Source organism: Psammomys obesus, unplaced genomic scaffold (genome assembly GCF_907164565.1).
Source record: "Psammomys obesus unplaced genomic scaffold, mPsaObe1.curated_primary_1811, whole genome shotgun sequence".
Classification (NCBI taxonomy): Eukaryota; Metazoa; Chordata; class Mammalia; order Rodentia; family Muridae; genus Psammomys; species Psammomys obesus.
Genome location: NW_026590663.1, coordinates 9,398,891 through 9,417,829, shown reverse-complemented (window position 1 = coordinate 9,417,829; position 18,939 = coordinate 9,398,891). Strand labels below are relative to the sequence as shown.

The following is an 18,939-nucleotide window of genomic DNA, read 5'->3' as shown; positions in this document are numbered from 1 at the left end:
GAATTTGTGCCAGCCCTTTCTATTTCTTTAGTTGAAACCATAACCAAAATTTGACTTAATAATGGTATCTGAAATTTAATTTTAATGCAATAATTAACATCTGATTTTGTAGTGCATAATAAATGTTGGAATCCTTTTCTATGCTGAGAGTTTTAAACTCTCTTTGTTAGTTAAGGTCTTTATTGTGAGATAACTGGATTCCCCTGCCTTTGTAAGGATGAATGGAAATTCCCCATACTCTTCACCCAGTTTCTCTCAGCCTGCGCGATTGCTATGGTGACAGGAGCATCAGTGTGTGCGGCCCCACTAGAGCAGTGTTTTCCCGCAGAGATCCCCTGCTTTCCCTTAGGAGGCTGTCTTCGCCCCGCTCCTGTCCTGCAGCATCTCCACAGCTCTCTTCAGTCTCTCACTTTGTCATTTTTTCAAGGGCCGCATTTGTGGAGCTAGGCGGATGCACTGTTTGGATTGAGTCCTTACATTCTTTGGCGCCTTTTTACATGCGTATTGCTGGGGAGTAGGCTGGGTGCCAGAAACGTGCGAGGCTGTTGCTCCACCGCAGAGCCACCCGTGCCCGGCCTGGGTGGACATCCTTCATGGGCAGAGCTCTCTGGAGCTTCCGGTGTGTGTGTAACAGCAGTTGTTCTTTGTTGCCAGCTAGTTTTCCCTGGTATGGCTGTACTTGACTTAATCACCCACTTGTTAAAGGACATTAACACTGTTTACAGTTGGGGATAGCTCTTTTAAAGAGTGCTGTACACGTTCATTTCGAGACTTCTATGTGAGCAGTTCTCACTTTTTCTGGAGTAAGTGCCAAGAGCACCGGTGCCGGGTCATATCGTACTTCGGTTTGATTCAGTTTGTTTTTTTGTCGTGTCTCTTTTGGAGACTGTTTCAGGTCTCAGACTGGCCTCACCTCCCTGGATAATCAAGGCTGGCCTTGCCTGCCTGAGCTTCCAGCCTCTGCCTTCACATGCTAATACACGGTTAAATGTTTTCCAGAGTGGCTGTACCATCACAGCCGATGAGTGGCCATCTTCTCCACAGCTTCACCTGCACTTGGCGTCGGCACCACTCTATTTTGCCACACTGAGGAGCCTGGAGTGGGCCAGCATTGCACTTTTAGACTTGCCTGAGAGCTCAGGAGGAAGAGTTTTGCATGTGCTTGTTTTCTGTCTGTCTTCTTTGCTGAAATGCCTGTGCTGACTGGATTACTTGCATTTTTACCATTGAATTTCCAGCTTCTTATCTATTCTAGACACCCGTCCTTTGTGAGAGGCGCAGTTTGCAAGTTTCCTTTCTCCATCTGCAACTTGTCTTTTCCTCCTCCAGACAATCTTTGAAGAATAAAAACTTCATCTCAATGAGGTCCATTTTTAGTAATCATAATTCCATTATCCAGTTTAAGAACCTTGGCCTAAACTACATTCCAGAGGCTTTTTCTATCACAGTTGTTTTTTTTTTCCTTAAAGTTTCTGGGTTTTACACTTCAGTCCATGATACATTATGAACTGCTGCTGCATAAGAATGGCCGGCATGGATGAAGGTTAGCTTTCTCCCTGAGGGCTGTCCGGCTGCTCTGCTGCCTCCATCCTGGCGACAGTCGGAAGGACACTCACGTGGGTTTATTGCAGGGACTCTGTTCTGTCCGCTTGATCTGCTCATGCCGACTTTGGCCGGTACTGCACACCCCTGACTGTAGCTCACAGTAAGCTGGCTACTTGGAGTTGGTTAGCCTCCTTATGCTCACTCCGACTTTTTCTTTGCAAAATTATTTTAACTTCTTTACTTTTTCATACAAATTTTAGAATGATCTTATTTACATTCATAAAAGGCCTGGTGTTGGGTAGGAATTATTTATCAATTTGGAGAGAACTGTGGATCTGTCTGTCTGTGGACTTGCCTGTGCTGACCATCCATGTACATGGAGTTGTATAGGATGTCGCCTTTTGCATCTGTCCCCTTTAACGTAGTGCAGGGCACTCCGAGTTCATCTACATCACAGTGTGCGTCCGCACTTCATTCCGCTTCATTGCCAAGTCATGTTCTATTGAATGGATATCCCATACTTTGTTTCCCAACTCGCCGTTGATGAACATTTGGATTATTCATACTTTTTGCTCATGGTGTGTCTTAAAAACATCAGGATAGGCAAGTTTTTGTGTACATGTGTTTCTGGTTCTCCTGAGGAGTTAAATTACTGATCAGATGATACTTGTTTTTCTGAAGACATGCCAGTTTCTTCTAACTAAGCCACACTGCTTCTCCTTGCCATCAGCAATGGGATGGGGAGCTGTGTCTCCTCCAGGCCCTCACCATCGCCTTGTTCACCATCCTGGCCATGTCCACCATGATGAGCCTGGGTGTCTTATGTGACTGTACTCCAGATTGTGCTCCTGGTGACTGATGATGTTGGACACTCGGGTGCTTATTGGCACTTGTATATTTCCTGTGGAGAAGTGTCTATTCTGATCATTTGCTCATTTTAAAAGTGGGTATTTTTCCACATTGTAAGTTCTTTTGTTTATTCTGGATACCAGACTCTTAGCAGAAATATGATTTTCAGATATATTCCCATTCTGTGGGTTGTCTGGGGTTTTTGTGGGATTTAACCAGAGAAGTAAATTACACCTACCCATCTTTCTAGAAGCAAAAGTCTCTCACATTAGCTTTGTAATAGCTTTTAGAAGGGCCAAAGCATGCCTTATTGCTTCAAGCTCTCAACTATTTTATAGGCAGTGTGGGAGAAAAATCCTTTTCTAGCATTTGGTTTTTTGTGTGTGTTTCACATTTAGCCATTAATCAGCTTTAGAGAGAGCTCTTTAATGTTTGCATTTCCAAGCATTTTTGTGACTTGCCTCTCTGATGTGCGAAGCCTGTGGGTTATATGCTGAGCTTCCAGCCTGCTAGCCTTTTGTGGTTAGCAAGGCCTACAGCAGCTCTGAACATACCATTTTGCCCACAGGCTATCAACGCCATAATGAAAATGTTGAGGAGTCCTGCTTAAGGAAATGCTAAGAGGGACCGAGAGGCCCGAGCTGCAGCATGGTCTCACCAGGGAGATTTGGTTTGGGTTTGGCTTTTGTTTTTTCATGACAGGGTTTCTCTGTGTAGCCTTGGCTCTCCTGGAACTCACTCTGTAGACCAGGCTGGCCTTGAGCATAGAGAGATCTGTCTGCCTCTGTCTCCCAAGTGCTCGGGTCACAGGCATGCGCCACCACCACAGGGTTCTGTTTGGTGTTTTTTAAGCTCTGCAGCCAGAGCCATGGAAATGTGCAGATTGAGTAAGCAGTCTCTGGCTCTAGGGTAATTAGGTGAGCCTTTAATCTTTTCTTAGAAATCAGTGATCAATCTGGAATTAATCACGGCACACACAAAATCAAGAATTCTGTGGCATGTCTTATCTTCTTGAAAGGCTGCTCTCTTCCTACTGGAAGAGACAACTTGGTCTCTGTACTCCTGACTGACTGCTCACAGAAACCTGAACCCTGCGGATGGCTGTGGCTGGCACCTCAGAGTTACACTGGACCTCCAGAATTTCCTTTGTTTCATAGGTGCCTAGGTGTTTGTTTTCTGTTCCCCTGCGGGCATTCTGCCCAGTCCCAGCTCTGGGTGTTCTGAGTAGCCTCTCTCAGTGTTTCTCTTCTGCAGCCCCACAGGCTTCATTTAGGGGTACCCCCTAAACCCCCGGGCTTCCCCGTGTCAACCTCATCTTTTGTCATCGCTGCATTGTCCTCTCACTTCTATTTTCAATCCTCTGCATTTCCTTAGCTTTCCAATCCTGTAGCCGTCCTCCACTCAGTGTTTTGTAGAGGATTTTTCTTCTTGTGGATGTCACCTTCCTTTTGTTAGGCTGTACACCTGAGCATTTCCTTTTCTCTCCGTCAGTCTCTACCTTTCCTGGATATTCGCTAATAATTTTGGTCTTAAGCTCATTATAGGCTGCATGCACTTCATTTTTATTTGGTATTTGATTTGTCTCTTACGTCAAAGGAAGGAATGTATGTGAAAGGCTTTTACAAACCAGAAAGCTGTAGACCCACGTACAACTCATCTGGGTTAACAAAGGACCACTGTGCCTCTTTTCACGCTTCCTGCTCCTTCTGAGCCAAAAGAACTTCTCTGTAGAGGAGGGAAATATTGAAGGAAAAATAAAGCTGTGGAGCTGTCTCTTAGCAACTGAATTCCTGCCTTATAAATCTTACCCTCTCCAGATTACTGCCGCTCAGAATCATTTGCTTTTGTTACAAGCCCGGTACAAATAATGTTATTAAGTTATAGGAGCACAATAGGGAAAAACCAAAGCAGCGAGTCACTCCGTGAATCGACTGTGCTCTCCCTTTGCACGGGGCTGCTGATGGAGCTGAGCTGTTTCTTTGTCTTGATTCAGGCTGTGGAGCCCTTGTTAGGTATCGTTCATTGCAACTTCGGTGGTGAGCAAGGTGGAAGTTACGTACCGCCTCAGGCTGGTTGCCCGAGTCCATGGCTCACACGTGTGCTCTGCAGCATAACTGTGCACCAGTCAAGCTGCACATCGTTTAAAGACAGTCAGGAAATCAGGCATGTGAAACGCAAGCCAAACCCAGATGTGGCTGTTTACATTACAGAATCACTTACTCTAAGGATGCTCTAAATAGTAGAGGTCTGTAGTCTGCTCCACCCAGCCAGTGGATTTCGTCTCCTCCGCCAGAGTACAGGAGTGAGGATTGTGAGTGCGCATGTGGATGTGCACAGATAAGTGGCCTTGGGCTTCCTGTGGAAAAGGTAGATAAGGCAGTCCAGTCAGCGAGCCATGCCTTGTGAGTGGGGGCGAGCTGCTCGCTGTGCTGTGGGACTGTGGGCGGGCAAGGCCGCTTCCTGCTGGGTAAGCCAGTGTAGGGATGCTGGAAAACGAAGGCTGCCGAGCTCTGGGCAGCCAGCAGGACTGTGCCGGCAAGGTCGGCAGTGTGGGCAGTGGCCAGCCGCTGAGCTCTTCTGCTTTGTTTGGCTTTTTAATTAGTCTTATTTAGGAAAATTTAACAATAATACTTGATTTTTAAAAGTCTCAAAAGATTAGCTTTTCGGGCTTCTTTGGTATAAAAGACATGTTTGTAAAGAAGTGACCTCTGAAGTTCGTCCATCTTTAGTCATTTTGTTGCAATTAGATGTAGTAAGATAAAGCACTTAATTGACACATTGCTACAAAATCCGTGATAAAATGCCGCCTCGCCTCTCTTACTCAAATCGTTTATGAGGAGCCAGGGGTGGTGGTCCTACCGTGTCCTCTCCAGCGGAAGCAGTGTGGAAACCCTCCACTGTCTTTTCTTCTCCATACCTGGAAGGAGGAATTTCTGTAAAGAAAAGAGTCTTTGTTACTAGCCCTCTTAGATCTGCTCATAATTTTGCCAAGTATTTGTAGAAATGCAAGAGGTTTTCATTTTCCTGCCTTTTCCTTCAGTAGGAAAAACAAATGCTAGGTGGAGAAGCCGTCCTCTGAGCCTTCTGGGGGGGGGGGGGGGGGGGTGCTGTGCAGAGCTGCAGGGAATATTGGTAGAGCATTTACTTAGTATACATGTGGCCCAGGGTTCAGTCCCTAGCACTGAAGCACTAAAAAATAAAACACATAAAAATAAAATTTAGACACTTTGTTAGTAGAAAGAGTATTAGTTGTAGCTACAACATTTTATTTAATAAGTGAGGCTGGCTGTTCGTGCTCAAAGAAGGAGCACTTCCCCCAGGTCACAGTGTTTTTAAAACCACAGGAGAACTGTGGTCACAGCTTAGGGCAGAGTCCTTGCCTGTCATGCAGGAAGCCTGGGGTTCAGTCTCCACTACCATTTATAATAAAACACCAGTAGAAGAGCCAGGTGGTTCTGTGAACCATGCAAGAAGCCGGGAGGTTGGGAATGCTAATCCTCAAATAATTGCTGAGTTGCTGCATTGCTGGGCAAATTGATGAGGCTTTTTTCTCCCAGCTTTCTGACTAGATTGCGCGAAGCTCCTCTAAACCCAAAGAAACTGCCACTTCAACCACACATAGTGTAGGAGACAGGAAGGGACCTGTCACTAGGGTTCCCGTGTCAAGTGTTTCCAGGATAAGACTGTCAGACGCTGAACAGCAAACTAATTGGGTTTCTCTTCAGAACCTCGGTGTGTCACCTTGCAAGTCCACACTTGAGTTCAGAGCTGCAGAAGGGAAGAGGGGTGGGGATACAGGAAGAATGATGGCTTCTGCTGTGGAATTCCTGGGTCAAGTCTTAGGTCAAAAGGCTTATTTTAGACTTTAAGGAGTATTGGCTCTTTCTTTCTGTCCCTTTGTATATCCTCCCCACAAAAGGAGGAAAAAAGCTTTGGCCAAATAAAGAAAGAGAGAGACAGAGACAGAGAGAGAGAAAGAAAAAGAAAGAAAGAAAGAAAGAAAGAAAGAAAGAAAGAAAGAAAGAAAGAAAGAAAGAAAGAAAGAAAACCAAAGCGCCTAAAACAAATTGTATTTGGTTTTTGTCTGGATCTTGGTGGCTTGGAGGGTCTTCTGAAAGCTGCTCAGGGTTTGTCTTGAGGAGGCTTCAGGCCTCCTTAGCAGCCCTGCGTGCTGTCTGAGCTTCTGGAAGGACACCGTCTGGGTTTAGGGGTATACTGCAACCTCCCTAGCCTGATGGAGAGTGTGTCCTAAAATAAAAACAGACAGAAGTAGCAGTAATAATTAAAAATAACCCCAAAGCAGTGGGTTTTTATTCTGTGATGAATCCATGGTAAAATTTTAATAACAAATTAAGTATGGCATTATTTTGAAAATAAATTTTGAGTTTAAGATGGGATTTTTTTTTCCTCTCAGTTTCTTTCTCAAAGGTGAAGAAAAGTTCAAAATTGTGCTCTCAAATGTCAGTTCATACCATTCATAGAAGGAAGCACTACTTTGAAGTTAGGCTGAATCTCAAGGTTTAAATGAGAAATTATTTTGACTGTTTTTCATTTCGCACGTTTAGGTGTGAGGTAGGACTGGCCATGTTGAATCAAATCGAGTTGCAGTGCTCTGCATTGAAAATAATAATAATTACAGCAGCTCTGGCCTGAAAGCCAGAATTTAATTCCTTTGGAAACCAGAATGGTCCTGGACCAGTTTTAAAGCATGAGAACACTCCAAACCACCTTGGGTGGTGCTGCATATTGTAGAACCATAAAACACGAGGGCTGGGCGTGCTCAACACGCCCTCGGCACACCAAGTACAGCGTGGATGTGAGTGCCCAGACTGTGTGGTCCAGGCTGCAGCATCAGCATCAACAGTGGCATACAGGGTGGAGGGAGGAGAAGCCACAAAGACAGGGTGGGTAGAGAGAGGTGCTGGGGCAGCCAGGGAGGCGGACTTTAGACATCCAAAGACGATGGCTTCTTTCTTTATCTCCCTCTGTATATCTAACCGCAAAAGGCTATGGTGGGTGTAAGGAGGAAGAAACCTCTGACTCTAAAAGGGAAAAGTGAGGGAATGCAGGCTGTAAATGTCATCTGCGTTGCCTGAAACCACTGAACCACAGTGGAGCAGAGCGCTTCCTCCGTTCCCTTCCCTCCCTGGCTGATGCTACCTAACCTAAAAGGTCGTGGACCACGTGTGGCTCATTTGCCTGTTGTCCCAAGTTCTCTAGTAACAGGACAGAGGAGCTGAGGGGGTGCTTACTCTCAGCCTCATTCCCAACAGTAAAGCATGGCTAAGACTTATCTTCTCTTCTAGGTAACAGCATGACCAAATACATTGAGAAGCTAGAAGAGATTAAAAAAAGTGAGTACACCATTGGCGGCTGGGGAGAAGTGAGAGCTCTGTAGTCACTGGTTATCAGCCCCTGCCCTCCGCAGCTGCCATGTGTGGGGGCTGTGGGGGCCAGGTGAGCCTGCAGGTGCCTGAGACCACTCAACTTACACTCTGGAGGGGATTTTAAAGTTAGAGTGTGGGACCAGCCACAGCCCAGGTGTGTGGTTTTGTTGGACTGCAATCTTTGTGGTCGTTCTCTCTGGAGCTCCGTCCTCTCTTCTTATCTTGTCCATACCTGAGACAGGGTAATAACAGCTTTCTTCATAATCCTGTTGTATTTGCTGGCGAGTGTTCATGAAGGACTAAGAGGTCTGAGGAAACCACTCAGCTTAGTGTTCTACCTTAGCCATGCATTGCAATCTGTTTTCCTTCCTTAAAAACCATATTTCACGCACACCTGTTAGGAGCTAGCCTACAGAGGGTGCAGTGCCCCCCGGAGAATCGTCAGTTTTCAGTCTGTGTCCAAAGCCAGTCGATACAAAATGTACATGTTGAGGCCAGATTTAAAGAAGACATCAAACATCTGTTTTCTAGGATAGATCTGCTCTGTGTGGCAGAACAGGGAGCCAAGGGTTTGGCCAATAGTAGGGAGAGGCACTCCTACCCCAGTTCAGGGCTTGGCTCTGCTAACATGCAGCTTCTGGGGAGGGAAATTACAGTTCTGAAATACACCAGAATTTTTTTTTTCTTGACACAGCAGATCTTTTAATTTAAAAAGATAACATCCCATTTGAATTGCATGATGTAAGAAAACCACAGGGGGTGTGGCCTGGGGATGGCCTTCTGCCTCTTTATTTGCTACACTCAGCTAGAAGACCCAGTCTATAGACACTTTAAAATATGTATTTAATGTTAAATAAATATATAGTGTATAATATATATATAATAAATATATAATATATAATAAATAAATATATAAAATGAAGAAGCCTTCTTCATTTTACATGATATCAGTTATCTCTGTTAGTATATATAAGGTGTATTACATTTCTGAACTATGAAAGAAAATCTGTTTACTCACCGACACGGCCCTGCCATCGGCCTCGGTCCACGCACGGTTTGCGGCAGCACCCGCTGGCCTGTTCTCTTTGGGTTGATGGCCTCTTTCAGTTCCCTTCATCTGAAGCTGCATGCGAGCTCATGTGTCCTTCCCGGGAACTTGTCCCAGAAAAAAAATGTCCTGTTCTACCCAGATCGACTAAACCTTGCTTTCAAACATTTCTTAAGAGCACAGTATGGTTTTCAGAGTCTCCAAACTTTAAATGGAGACTATCTCCCAGAGAACCACTCCTGGAATTGAATCCTTGAACATACTCGCCTTCCTTCCTTGACTTCTCCACCCGATGCTTTGTGCAACTCCGGACAGAAGCACTTTTAGAGTCTGGTTTGGCACCTGTGCCTTCCCCTCATTTTCTGCTTCAGGCATTCTCTTGGGTCCAAGAGGAAGAGAATGCGGCCTTGTTTCTTGACATCCTAGACCGAGCTCTGCACTGGCCTCACCTCAGCTGCCACGTCTGTCTGTGAAATCACAAACCTAGTTCTGTTACTTTCTTTGATTTGCCTTCCTCTGTGAGTTCAACTTTCTTTTCTTTGCTAGTAAAGCATTTTGACAGAACCCCAAAAATGCAGAAATCCTTTGTAACCTGAACATTCTTTTCATTGTACCTGGGGAAAACGATGCTCTCTGCCATTGACCACTGACAAAGCCCATTCTTGGTACCTGGTGGTTAAATGACACTGGCTGGACCCAGTGTGAAACATCCTAGATAGTCAGGTCTCTGTCCTTCCAGTAACTCGAGAGAGGCCGACTGGACCCTGGACTCACTGGAGAAGCAAAGCTTGATCGTGTATCTAATCTGTGTCCTAAAGAGTCTGGGAGCTCCAGGCAGCAGAAGCTCCACTCTTAAAGCTGTGCTTGCTCTTGCGAGGACAGAGCAGCAGGCTTGTCCAAGCAATCCTTTTTAGTACAGTTTAAAGCTCTGCATAAGGCTTTGACTTGATCTTTTATCTCCGGCTAATAATGTCAGAAAGTCCTACTGATGGCTGTCTTCCTAAGCCAGAACCAGGTACGTAGCGCCCAAGCCGCAGGGTGCGAAACATAGTCTACAGGCTGTGGGAAGTTTGCTGTTCATCCAGTATAGACTGTTTAGCCAGAGAGGAGTTAAATGTGCACATTTTCTATTTACAGGTATTTCAATCTATATAATAGTACCAAAAGAGTACCAATGGATAGGTGTCAAAATATAAGCTTCTTGAAAGATAGTGGCTTTTCCATTATCTAATTTATTGTTATTTTGATTTTAAAAAATGAGTTTGGTTGGGCAGGTTGGTAGCAATTTGAAGGAAATGCTGTAGCAACTGGCTTGTTCTTCTGAGGACTCTGCTCAGCCTGTTGGGATTGGTATCTAGGCATATTTATTAACTTACTTTATCCAGTAGAAGCTGCTCTGAGAACTTTCTAGAAATAATAGTCTTCTTGCCAAATTGCTCTCTTCGAGACATTTAAAACAGGGAAGTTTTAATTCCCTGCAAGAAAAGCCGTAACATGTTTAACAGATGGGTAGTTTTAAGGTAGTATTATTTCCTGACTCTAATTATTAAAATATTTGGTAAATCAAGCTTAGATTACCCTCCAAAGTAACCATCCGGTTTGTGCTGAGTTAAGGGGGAATTCATGGAACTGATTAGTAACACCAAGTAAATAATCTTAAACACCTTTAATCCTTTCCTTTGTTGCTAGGAGTCTCGGTTTATGAGACATTCTGTGAAGGCCATGGCAATTATCCAGCTAACCTTTAGTAATTCTGAAATAACAAGGCAGTCTTTAAGGAGTCTGAGCACCAGTGTAAAAACCATGAACAGGAAGGAAGGAGAAAGGCGGGCAGAGTTCAACAATGTGAGCTTTAAAATTAGCATCATTGTTAGAAAAACTTCAGGAAGCGAGCTTCTGGTGAGAATCTTCAGAGCAAATATTAGAAAACCGAAATTGTCCCAGCACTCATTGTTTGTTAGATGTGATGCGAAGATGCGGTTTTCTTTGTTTGAAGACGAGGTCTTGCTGTTGGTTTCAGGCTGGTCTTAAACCCAGGGTCCCGCTGCCTTTGCCTCCCAGTTGTTAGGGTTGCAGATTGTTCCACCATGCCTGGCTGGTGCAAAGAGCTGTTGCCATACCTGGACAGGCACCCTCATTGGAGCTATATTCAGAACTGTAAAGGTGACGCTGATTGAATGCAGGCCAGTTTTTATTTGGCTTTATTTTTGTTGTGGTGAAAACACAGCATGATTTGCCGTCGGGATCATTTCCAAGTGCGCGGTTACTGCAGTACTGCTGTGTGTTCTCGTTGTTGAACGGTGTGCCTCCAGAGCTTTCTTCGTGTCAGTCTGACTAGGCTGACTCTTTAAAGAGACAACAGTTAACTGATGAGGCCCAGCCATAGCTTGTGCCCAGCACACATGCAAGTGACATCTCACACCTCTGCTCTTGTTCACACGCACAGGAAGAAATTCTAACTCTCTTTGAAGGCCGAGTCAGAATCCAGGGTGAGGCACCCTTCCCGCTGTCTGTCCCGAGGCGACTCAGCTTCTCCCAGTCTCTGGCATCATCTGTTTGCCCCCTGCTTTGTTCTGAAAAGGACTGAGGCAGCTCATGAGAATGCGTGCCACCCAGTATGGCTGTGGTGGAGACGGAGGAAGGCTCCTCAGGTGTCCCAGGGGAAAGTGGGAACCACCACCTTACCTCTCCTGTGTACACTATGAAATCAAACGATATGCATAAAAGCATGCTCATACCTTGAAAGCAACGCCATATAACTTGATAACGGGAAAAAGTTAACAGCCCAAAGAGAGCAAAATGAATCCACATAACGCATGTCATATTTTGCTTTTTCAGATTATAGATACAAAAAAGATGAACTTTTCAAGAGACTGAAAGTTACCACTTTTGCCCAGCTGGTAAGTTCAGTGGTCTTCCTTTTGGAGTCACAATGAATCTGTGCTGTTCTGCATGAGCGTTGCTAGTCACATTTTGCAAGGAGTGGTCTGGGGCCCTTTCACCATGAGGGGATGAGATGGTATGTATGGGTGCTGTTCACGGGAGGATGGTGTGGCCGTTTTCTCTCTGGTAAGAGTCCCGTAACATAACTACAGCTGCCTTCTCTTCCTAATGGCCAGATTTGTGGTTTAGGTTTTATTTTGCTTTGTACACTTAAATTTGGGGTCTAAAAGTATCCATTTTAGATTTTTTGAAAAATTTTTAAACAAGTGATTCCTTGTTGAGTCACTGAGCTGCGTTCTGAACTGCTGTGCTGAGTAATCTCTGCACTCCACGAAAAGTACCCTCTTCCGTCTCTGAAAAGTGATGGACAAGGTGTCCTCGTGACCTCCAGACAAGAGGTTCATTGATGAGCTCCAGCTGGACTTGGGGCCTATGGACACTTCTTTAGAATGAACACTGTGTTAAGACATATTTATAATTCCCTTTCTTTCTCAGTTGTGTGGGGAATTGTCGGCACCATTTTGTGTTGTTACAGGTCAGGATCACATTTCCAAGAAATACTGTGTTACACTGGCTCAGACTCTACACAGACGGAGCATTAAACTCTCACCCATGTTTCTAGTCCTAAGTTAGCCTTTGAGCTTCTTTGTTGATAACATAACATAACATGTAACATGTAACATCACTTGTTTGTTTCTTGTGCTGTTGGTGTGTAATGTTTTACGTAAGTTTTTTTTTGTTGTTGTGTTTTGTTTCTGAACCATCCATCTGTGGGGTGGCTTCCACAATGATGCTTACGAGGCCTGACAGTCAATAAGATTTGCCCATCGGGACACTGACAGCATCTTACAACAAGGAGTCTCTGATGTTTGGAGTTTCTCAGTGTTTTGTAAAAGACAGAATCACCGAGGTTTACAGTAAAAATACACACATATAACACATTTTGTTCTCTTCTGTCAGGTCATTCAGGTCGCTTCCCTGTCAGATCAATCACTGGAAGTGACAGCTGAGGAGATCCAACGGCTGGAAGGTAATTAGAATGGAGGACGGAGGAGGCTAACACACTGACCACTGACGGAAGCCCACCCTGCGCGCCTACTGCCGTGTTCAAGGCCTCTGAGTCAGCGACATGTCTATTTGCAATTAGTGTCTCTCAGAGAAATGCTGTCTGGTGCCCTGATTATCCTCCTTTCTTAAAAAATAGTATTTTCTGACACACAGTTTCACTGTTTTAGGTGTTTGAATATATTATTTCCTTTCTTTCCAGCAAATATTTCTCCTGTCTCCATGCATACACAGGTTACAGAATTCAGTGGGAAGAGACTGAAAGGTTGAGCAAACTCTTCTCCATGGGATTTGTAGCTGTGCGTGTACAGCCGTGTACATGTGTCAGGAGCGGCAACAACACTACAAAATTACCCATGTGTCGGGAGTCACTGAAACATGCAGCAGTCATTTGTTAAGCATGTTTTGCTAGGAACTTCATGAGGATTTTATTGTCTGATATTCTCAAAAACGGTCAGGAACATTCGTGTTACAGATGAGAAGTCCCAGCACCGGAAGTTAAGCCCGGGTGGCCTGTCTGGAAAGGAGGGAGTGGACCCCAGCACCAGTCTAACTGTCTCTAGTAGCAAGTCTCTCCTATCAGCAAGGGATTCCGAAGAGCTCTTCTGAAAATGTGTGAGTGCTGAGGGGCTTCTCAGGAAGGAAGGTTGTTCTCCAGTTAGACTGAAGCAGGCTTCCCGAAGGCATCTGAGCTAGGCCTTGAAGGCGTGCAAGTTATGGGGATGAGTAGCTGGAGCAAGGTCTGGACATGAAAGGACAGCATGTATGCCAGGAATGTGGGGATCCAGGCCTGCCCTGGTCTTCAGGGACGGCAGACACTGGGTGGGAGATAAGGCTAGAGAGATAAGCAGGCTCCAGATTTCCTTTCTTGAATACCAACAGGAAAATAAAACCGGTCTAGTTGTTTAGTCATGAAAGGAGTACCCAGACTTCAGGTCTTGATTTTATCCTGAAGTACCCTGCAATCAGTGTATGCCTGTTTACTGAAGAGGAAGGCGTTTGTTAAGGTTGATGTAGGTCAGGAATTTCACTTCTGATTTCAAGACAAGGGTCTCAGGAAGTCTGAACACACTGGTTTTATGCAACTCAACTGTCATTTTACTGGGCTGGTTTTTGTTAGGGAGGATAAAGAGAATCTGAAAACTACAGGAATTTATCTTTGACGGATGCCTCTCGCCCAGCAGAGAAATAAGGACCCATTGTAACAGAGATAATTGCGTCTCCTTGTCTAAGCACTCCCAGTTTAACTGGGTTGTTCAAGCCCCTAGATTTGGCCTTTCATTCATTGTTGAGAGTGCTCCACCAGAAGGTATGGGCGCTCGCAATTTTCTCTTCTGAAATAAATTTGCACAGCAAAATAGGCTCTTGTAAGGTAGGATGCCATAGCGGAGTCGTGTTACTGCTTTCCCTGCGCTCTACACGGATATAAGCAGGCGGGAAGCCTGGAGAACAGGCTGACGGGGGGGGGGGGGGGGGGGCGATTACCTGGGAAGAAGGTAAAGCTCGCTTCCTCTTACACGGTTAATGCTTTTTCCTGACTTAAAAAATGTTTCAGGATGGCAGAACTCAGAAGACAGTTATAACACGTAATAATCCCTGTTGGCTTGGGCCCACTGTGTAGGTTTCTTATTTTATTTTTCTAAAACAATGCTCATCTTCATTATTGATTTGTAAGCGCTTTGCATAATTAATATATTTATACAACAGGAACCAATATAATACTGCAAATGGTGAGGAAAGTCTTTGATTAATTTTACAGTTCCCACTGAGATCAGAATAAAGGATAAAATCCCAGTTCTGCCAGTCAGTCGGGAACAGGCCAGGAGTGGCATCTCTCCACTGAGGGCTTTGAGGCCCCGAGGAGGACAGTGCATGAGACTAAGGGGCTGGAAGCTGTGCAGACACTTACAGCTGTATTTCCACAGGAATGCTCCATCGCTGTGGCGTTGTAGGGAGATCACTTGTGTTTCTGGTCGGTGTCCAGGAAAGTGTAGTTGTTAGCACTTAAATCATAACCTCAGGCTTGTTTGTCTGTGTTCTCCTGTTGCTTGAAGTTTCTAGGCATATTTTATCATATACAAATTAAATTTTAGTCTTTTCTAATTGTTAGGCCACTTCCATTTCTTCTTTCACTGCATTTGTTAGAACAGAAAATTCCCAAACGTTGTAGCCTCATCCCCCTCTATATTCCTAAAGATTGTGGAAGAGCGAGAGAGCATCAGTATATGTAAACCGTATCTACCCATGTTTAGTGACATGAGATGTTTAACCTGAGAACGTGAGCAGTGTTTATTCCTGCATATAAAAACCGTTCCTAAATCACCACCGACAGAATTGCGTGCGCATGCGGTGCACATGCGTGTGTCTGGGGCTCAGACCCAGGGCTGTGCACCCAGTAAGCACAGCTTCCGCTAAGTTCTAACACAGAAAACATATGTTTACATTAAAAAAAATCATTACATTTCCAACCCGGAATTTTCCCAGGTGGCTTAGAGTATTTGGTAATTTCTTTTGTGTCTGTTCTGGTAGACAACAGCTGCTCTGATCCCGGTTCTTGCCTGCATCAGTGCGATGTGCTGTTTGGGTTGAAGCCTGTGGAGAAAGTCCGCCTCACCTGGCCTCACCAGTCGGGAGAGGGAGGGTATTTCAGTCGGTTTAAACTTTCCTTGCTACTACACCAAAACCTGTCAACTGATGATTCATCCTCTCTCCTTCTTTCCCTCTCTCCAGTCCTTGCTTCCTTCCCTTTCCTCCCCTTCCCTCCCCTCTTCCCTTCCTCCCTTTCCACCATTTCCTTTCTGTTGAACCTGGCTTCAAACTCCTGGTCCTCCAGCTGTGTCACAGGCTTGCCTGCTCGGCCCGTTGCGTCTTAAGGTTCGCTGTAACGTGGCTCTGACCCCTTCACAGTGGACTCTCGTGCTCTGTTGAGGTCCTTTGGTCTGTGTCACGCGGTCAGTTCCGCCTGTGTGTGCCTTCGTATGGTATACTGGCGTTTGTCAAATGTTGTTTCAAATGAGTTATGGAAATCAGAAATGTGTCCAGTATGGGGAAACTCTCCATACTTCACCTCTGCGTGCCAAACACAGATCCCAAAATTCTGGGTTTTGTTCAAAAATGTAGCCACTGACAAGAAATAACATCAGTTGTTTGCTTTAAAAGAATGTTCACTCAATTCATCTTTAAGACAATGTCTCCAAAACATGCCAGTCTAAGAACCCAGATTTTTTTTACCAAGAACAGATGCCTGCAGCAAACTGGTTGGCTCAGCCACAGCCTAGCAAGCTTCTAATACTTAGCCCTGACACTGCCATAGTGTGTAGGTACCTGGAGAACTTCTATTTTGTCATGCAGATTGTTCCAAAGGCATAGACCTACTTCAAAGAGAGAGTTCTCCTTTTTTGAGCGAGGCTCTTGTTCTGTAGCTCAGGCTGGCCTGGGACTCGCTGTATAGCACAAGCTGGTTTCAGACCCCTATCGGTCCCCTAGCCCCAGCCTCCCAAGTGCTCGGATCACGGCTGTGAGCCACCATACTAGTTCAAGGTGGAGTTAATGGAAATTATTAACCACTGTTTCATGAAGGACGCTTCTTTTGACTGCCAGATGGATTTACTGTGAGAGCCTGGGCGACAGGGAAAACATGAGTGCTAGTAAATGTGCTGCCACTTCCGCAGAACTTGCTGGAGTCTGGAGCGTTCACACTGCCTCCTTCATACCAGCCGAGCAAATACAAACACAGGGAAGAAAAGTGATGGGCTGTGAACTTAGCTGGACTGCAAGGTCAGGACGCCAGGCTCTGTCCTTAGCTGGGTAGGGATGGAGACAACATCCTAAAGGGTTCTCACTCTGTAGACACAGGAAAGGGTCCTGGGAACCCCTAGCTTACCTCAGTGTTTTGAGAGCTCCTGTGTTACAACTTTTAGAGTAACTTAGCCATAGTGATATGATTTTTTTAAACTTTTTATTAATGGAAATACCTAAAAGTACATTCAAGTCCTGAGATCCCATTTGATGGCTTATTTTTTTTTTTTAGTTTTTAGAAATCTGTGTTTGTTTGTGGCGTGAGTGTCACGCGCATCTGTGACAGTGTGCATGTGGCGTCAGGAGAGCATGGAAGCTGGTTCTCTCCTTTGACGTGTGCTCTCCAGGGATCCGACTCCTCAGTCCCAGGGGCAAGCGCCCTCCACTGAGCCCTCCCACCAGCCCTGAGTATTCCTTCATTGCAAATTTCAGACAATGATTCTGCAACTTCAGAGGCTGATTTGGAAATCGCTGCGAGCACCAACGGCAAAGGGAGCCCTGGGGAAGACTCGCCCAGCCCTGTCCAGTTCATCAACAGCCTGGGAGCAGGGGAGTCCGGCCGCTCCACTCTGCAGAGGTACTTATGTTGGAGTGCCTTGTTCGCTTGCCTTGTTCATCTGACCCCCCTCACAGACTGACTTTCCTAGGACAGAGCTGGCAGCAGTGATGCCCCACGCCAGCCCCAGCCTTTGCCTTCTCTATTAAATGCCACCGGAGTGCTTTTTGCTTCTTGCCAAGTTCATGTGAAGGTGGGCTAGTTAACAAGTTAGTTTTCACTTCTCGGTTCCAGTCTTCTCAGCCCGTCCACATTCGGGTTAATTAGGGGTCAGTTTTTCACGCACTAGGTCTCTGTTCTGAGTATGAATTTTGTCCTTTCTAGAAGCGTATATTGTCCTGTCTAGAGTAAGAAAGAAACAGTGCCACAGGGTGCCCTGGCATGGACCAGGCACAGAGGAAACTGGTAGCGGCCATTGGCATCAGCTCTAAAGCACATGGCTCACCCTTTTCACTCCGTGCGTGACTGCTCGAAGCTTTACGTGCTGGTTATAAGGTGGGCACTGGTTTCCGGCACGCAGTCATCCCATCCCCGACAAGACACTTCTGCTAGAAAAACGTCGTCACTGGTGCCACTGTGTTCTTATTTTCGTGGCTGCTTTCATGGGAGGGCTATGCAAATGCATGCAGGAAGAGATGGGCGGGGCTGGAGAGGCGGGCCTGGACTCGCTGTGTAGCACAAGTCCCGCAGAAGTCCTGGGTTCAGTTCCTAGCACCCTTATAGCAGCTCAGAACCATCTGTGGACTCCTACAAACACACGATGCACCTAAGTACCAGACATAGGTGTACACACACAGTGTTTAAAAAGGAGAGAGGACAGCATGAAATACGCACGGTATAGTATGGAGTCATGGTGCTTACTGCTTTAAATGCAGAGAGTGAAGTCCCAGGATGGGCGGGGAATGAGGCAACGTATTCACTCAGGCTTGCTGCTCCCGGCCGGCCGAGAGCAGTCTCACTTCCTTACAGAGAGTTCGCTGCTTGCCATTTTGTTCACAGTGCCTGGTCTTCTCCGTCCCCTGATGTTCTTGCCGCATTTTCTCCCTGACAGTAAGATGGCAGCTCTTGTCTAATGACCTAGGAACAGAGCTGTCAGTGACGAACGCCCTTATTTTCAGCTCTTCCACTGTCTCCTTAACTCTAAAAGCCTCTTCAGGCTCATCATGTTCCTGTGTAAATTGGAAGTGAGTGCAGATAACTACTGAAAATTAGGCTTAGTGTCCACACTGCATAGGTTGCTGTGTGAGTACAGTCACGCGTCGCCTAATGACGGGACATTCTGAGAAATGTGTCATTAGGTGATCTTTTCTTCCATGATGGAGCCTCAGAGGGTGTACTTAACTAAAATGGTACCCACATCACTCACGGCAGTGCCGCTCTGCCTGTCCACGTTTGGCTGGTGAATCTTCACACGGCCCGGGCCTGCCCGTGAGATATGGGAAACGTTCTTGGTAGTTGATATTGTGTTTAAAGATCTTTTCTCTTTTTCTGCAATCCTTATTCTTTGCCCACTTACTGTTTTCTTTTTTTCCTACATTTGACTGGATTAACCATCGCCTTCCTTTCTCCGAATGTTGCCATTGTTGCTGAGGGCAGCCCTTGCCCTGCACCTTCCACCCCTCAGCCCATTGCGGAGTGGCTTGCATTCCATTCTCTGAGTGAGGATAGTGAGAGAGATGCTCCAGGCCTGCCCTAGGGTCCAGTGTGCTCCAGCATCTGCACAGGCCTGCCTTCTGGGCACAGCTGCG

The 18,939-nt window shown here is 45.7% G+C and overlaps 1 protein-coding gene across 2 annotated transcripts in view; it reads left to right on the top strand.

Annotated features, from left to right (window-relative positions):
• The window catches only part of Cep41 (centrosomal protein 41), a 38,125-nt gene that overhangs the window by 13,721 nt on the left and 5,465 nt on the right, over window positions 1–18,939 (top strand). For both annotated transcript variants that reach the window (XM_055608231.1, XM_055608232.1), the window contains exons 3-6: window positions 7,701–7,748; window positions 11,668–11,729; window positions 12,733–12,802; window positions 17,068–17,212. In XM_055608231.1, the coding sequence (XP_055464206.1) occupies window positions 7,701–7,748; window positions 11,668–11,729; window positions 12,733–12,802; window positions 17,068–17,212 (325 nt within the window). The remainder of the gene's footprint in view (window positions 1–7,700; window positions 7,749–11,667; window positions 11,730–12,732; window positions 12,803–17,067; window positions 17,213–18,939) is intronic.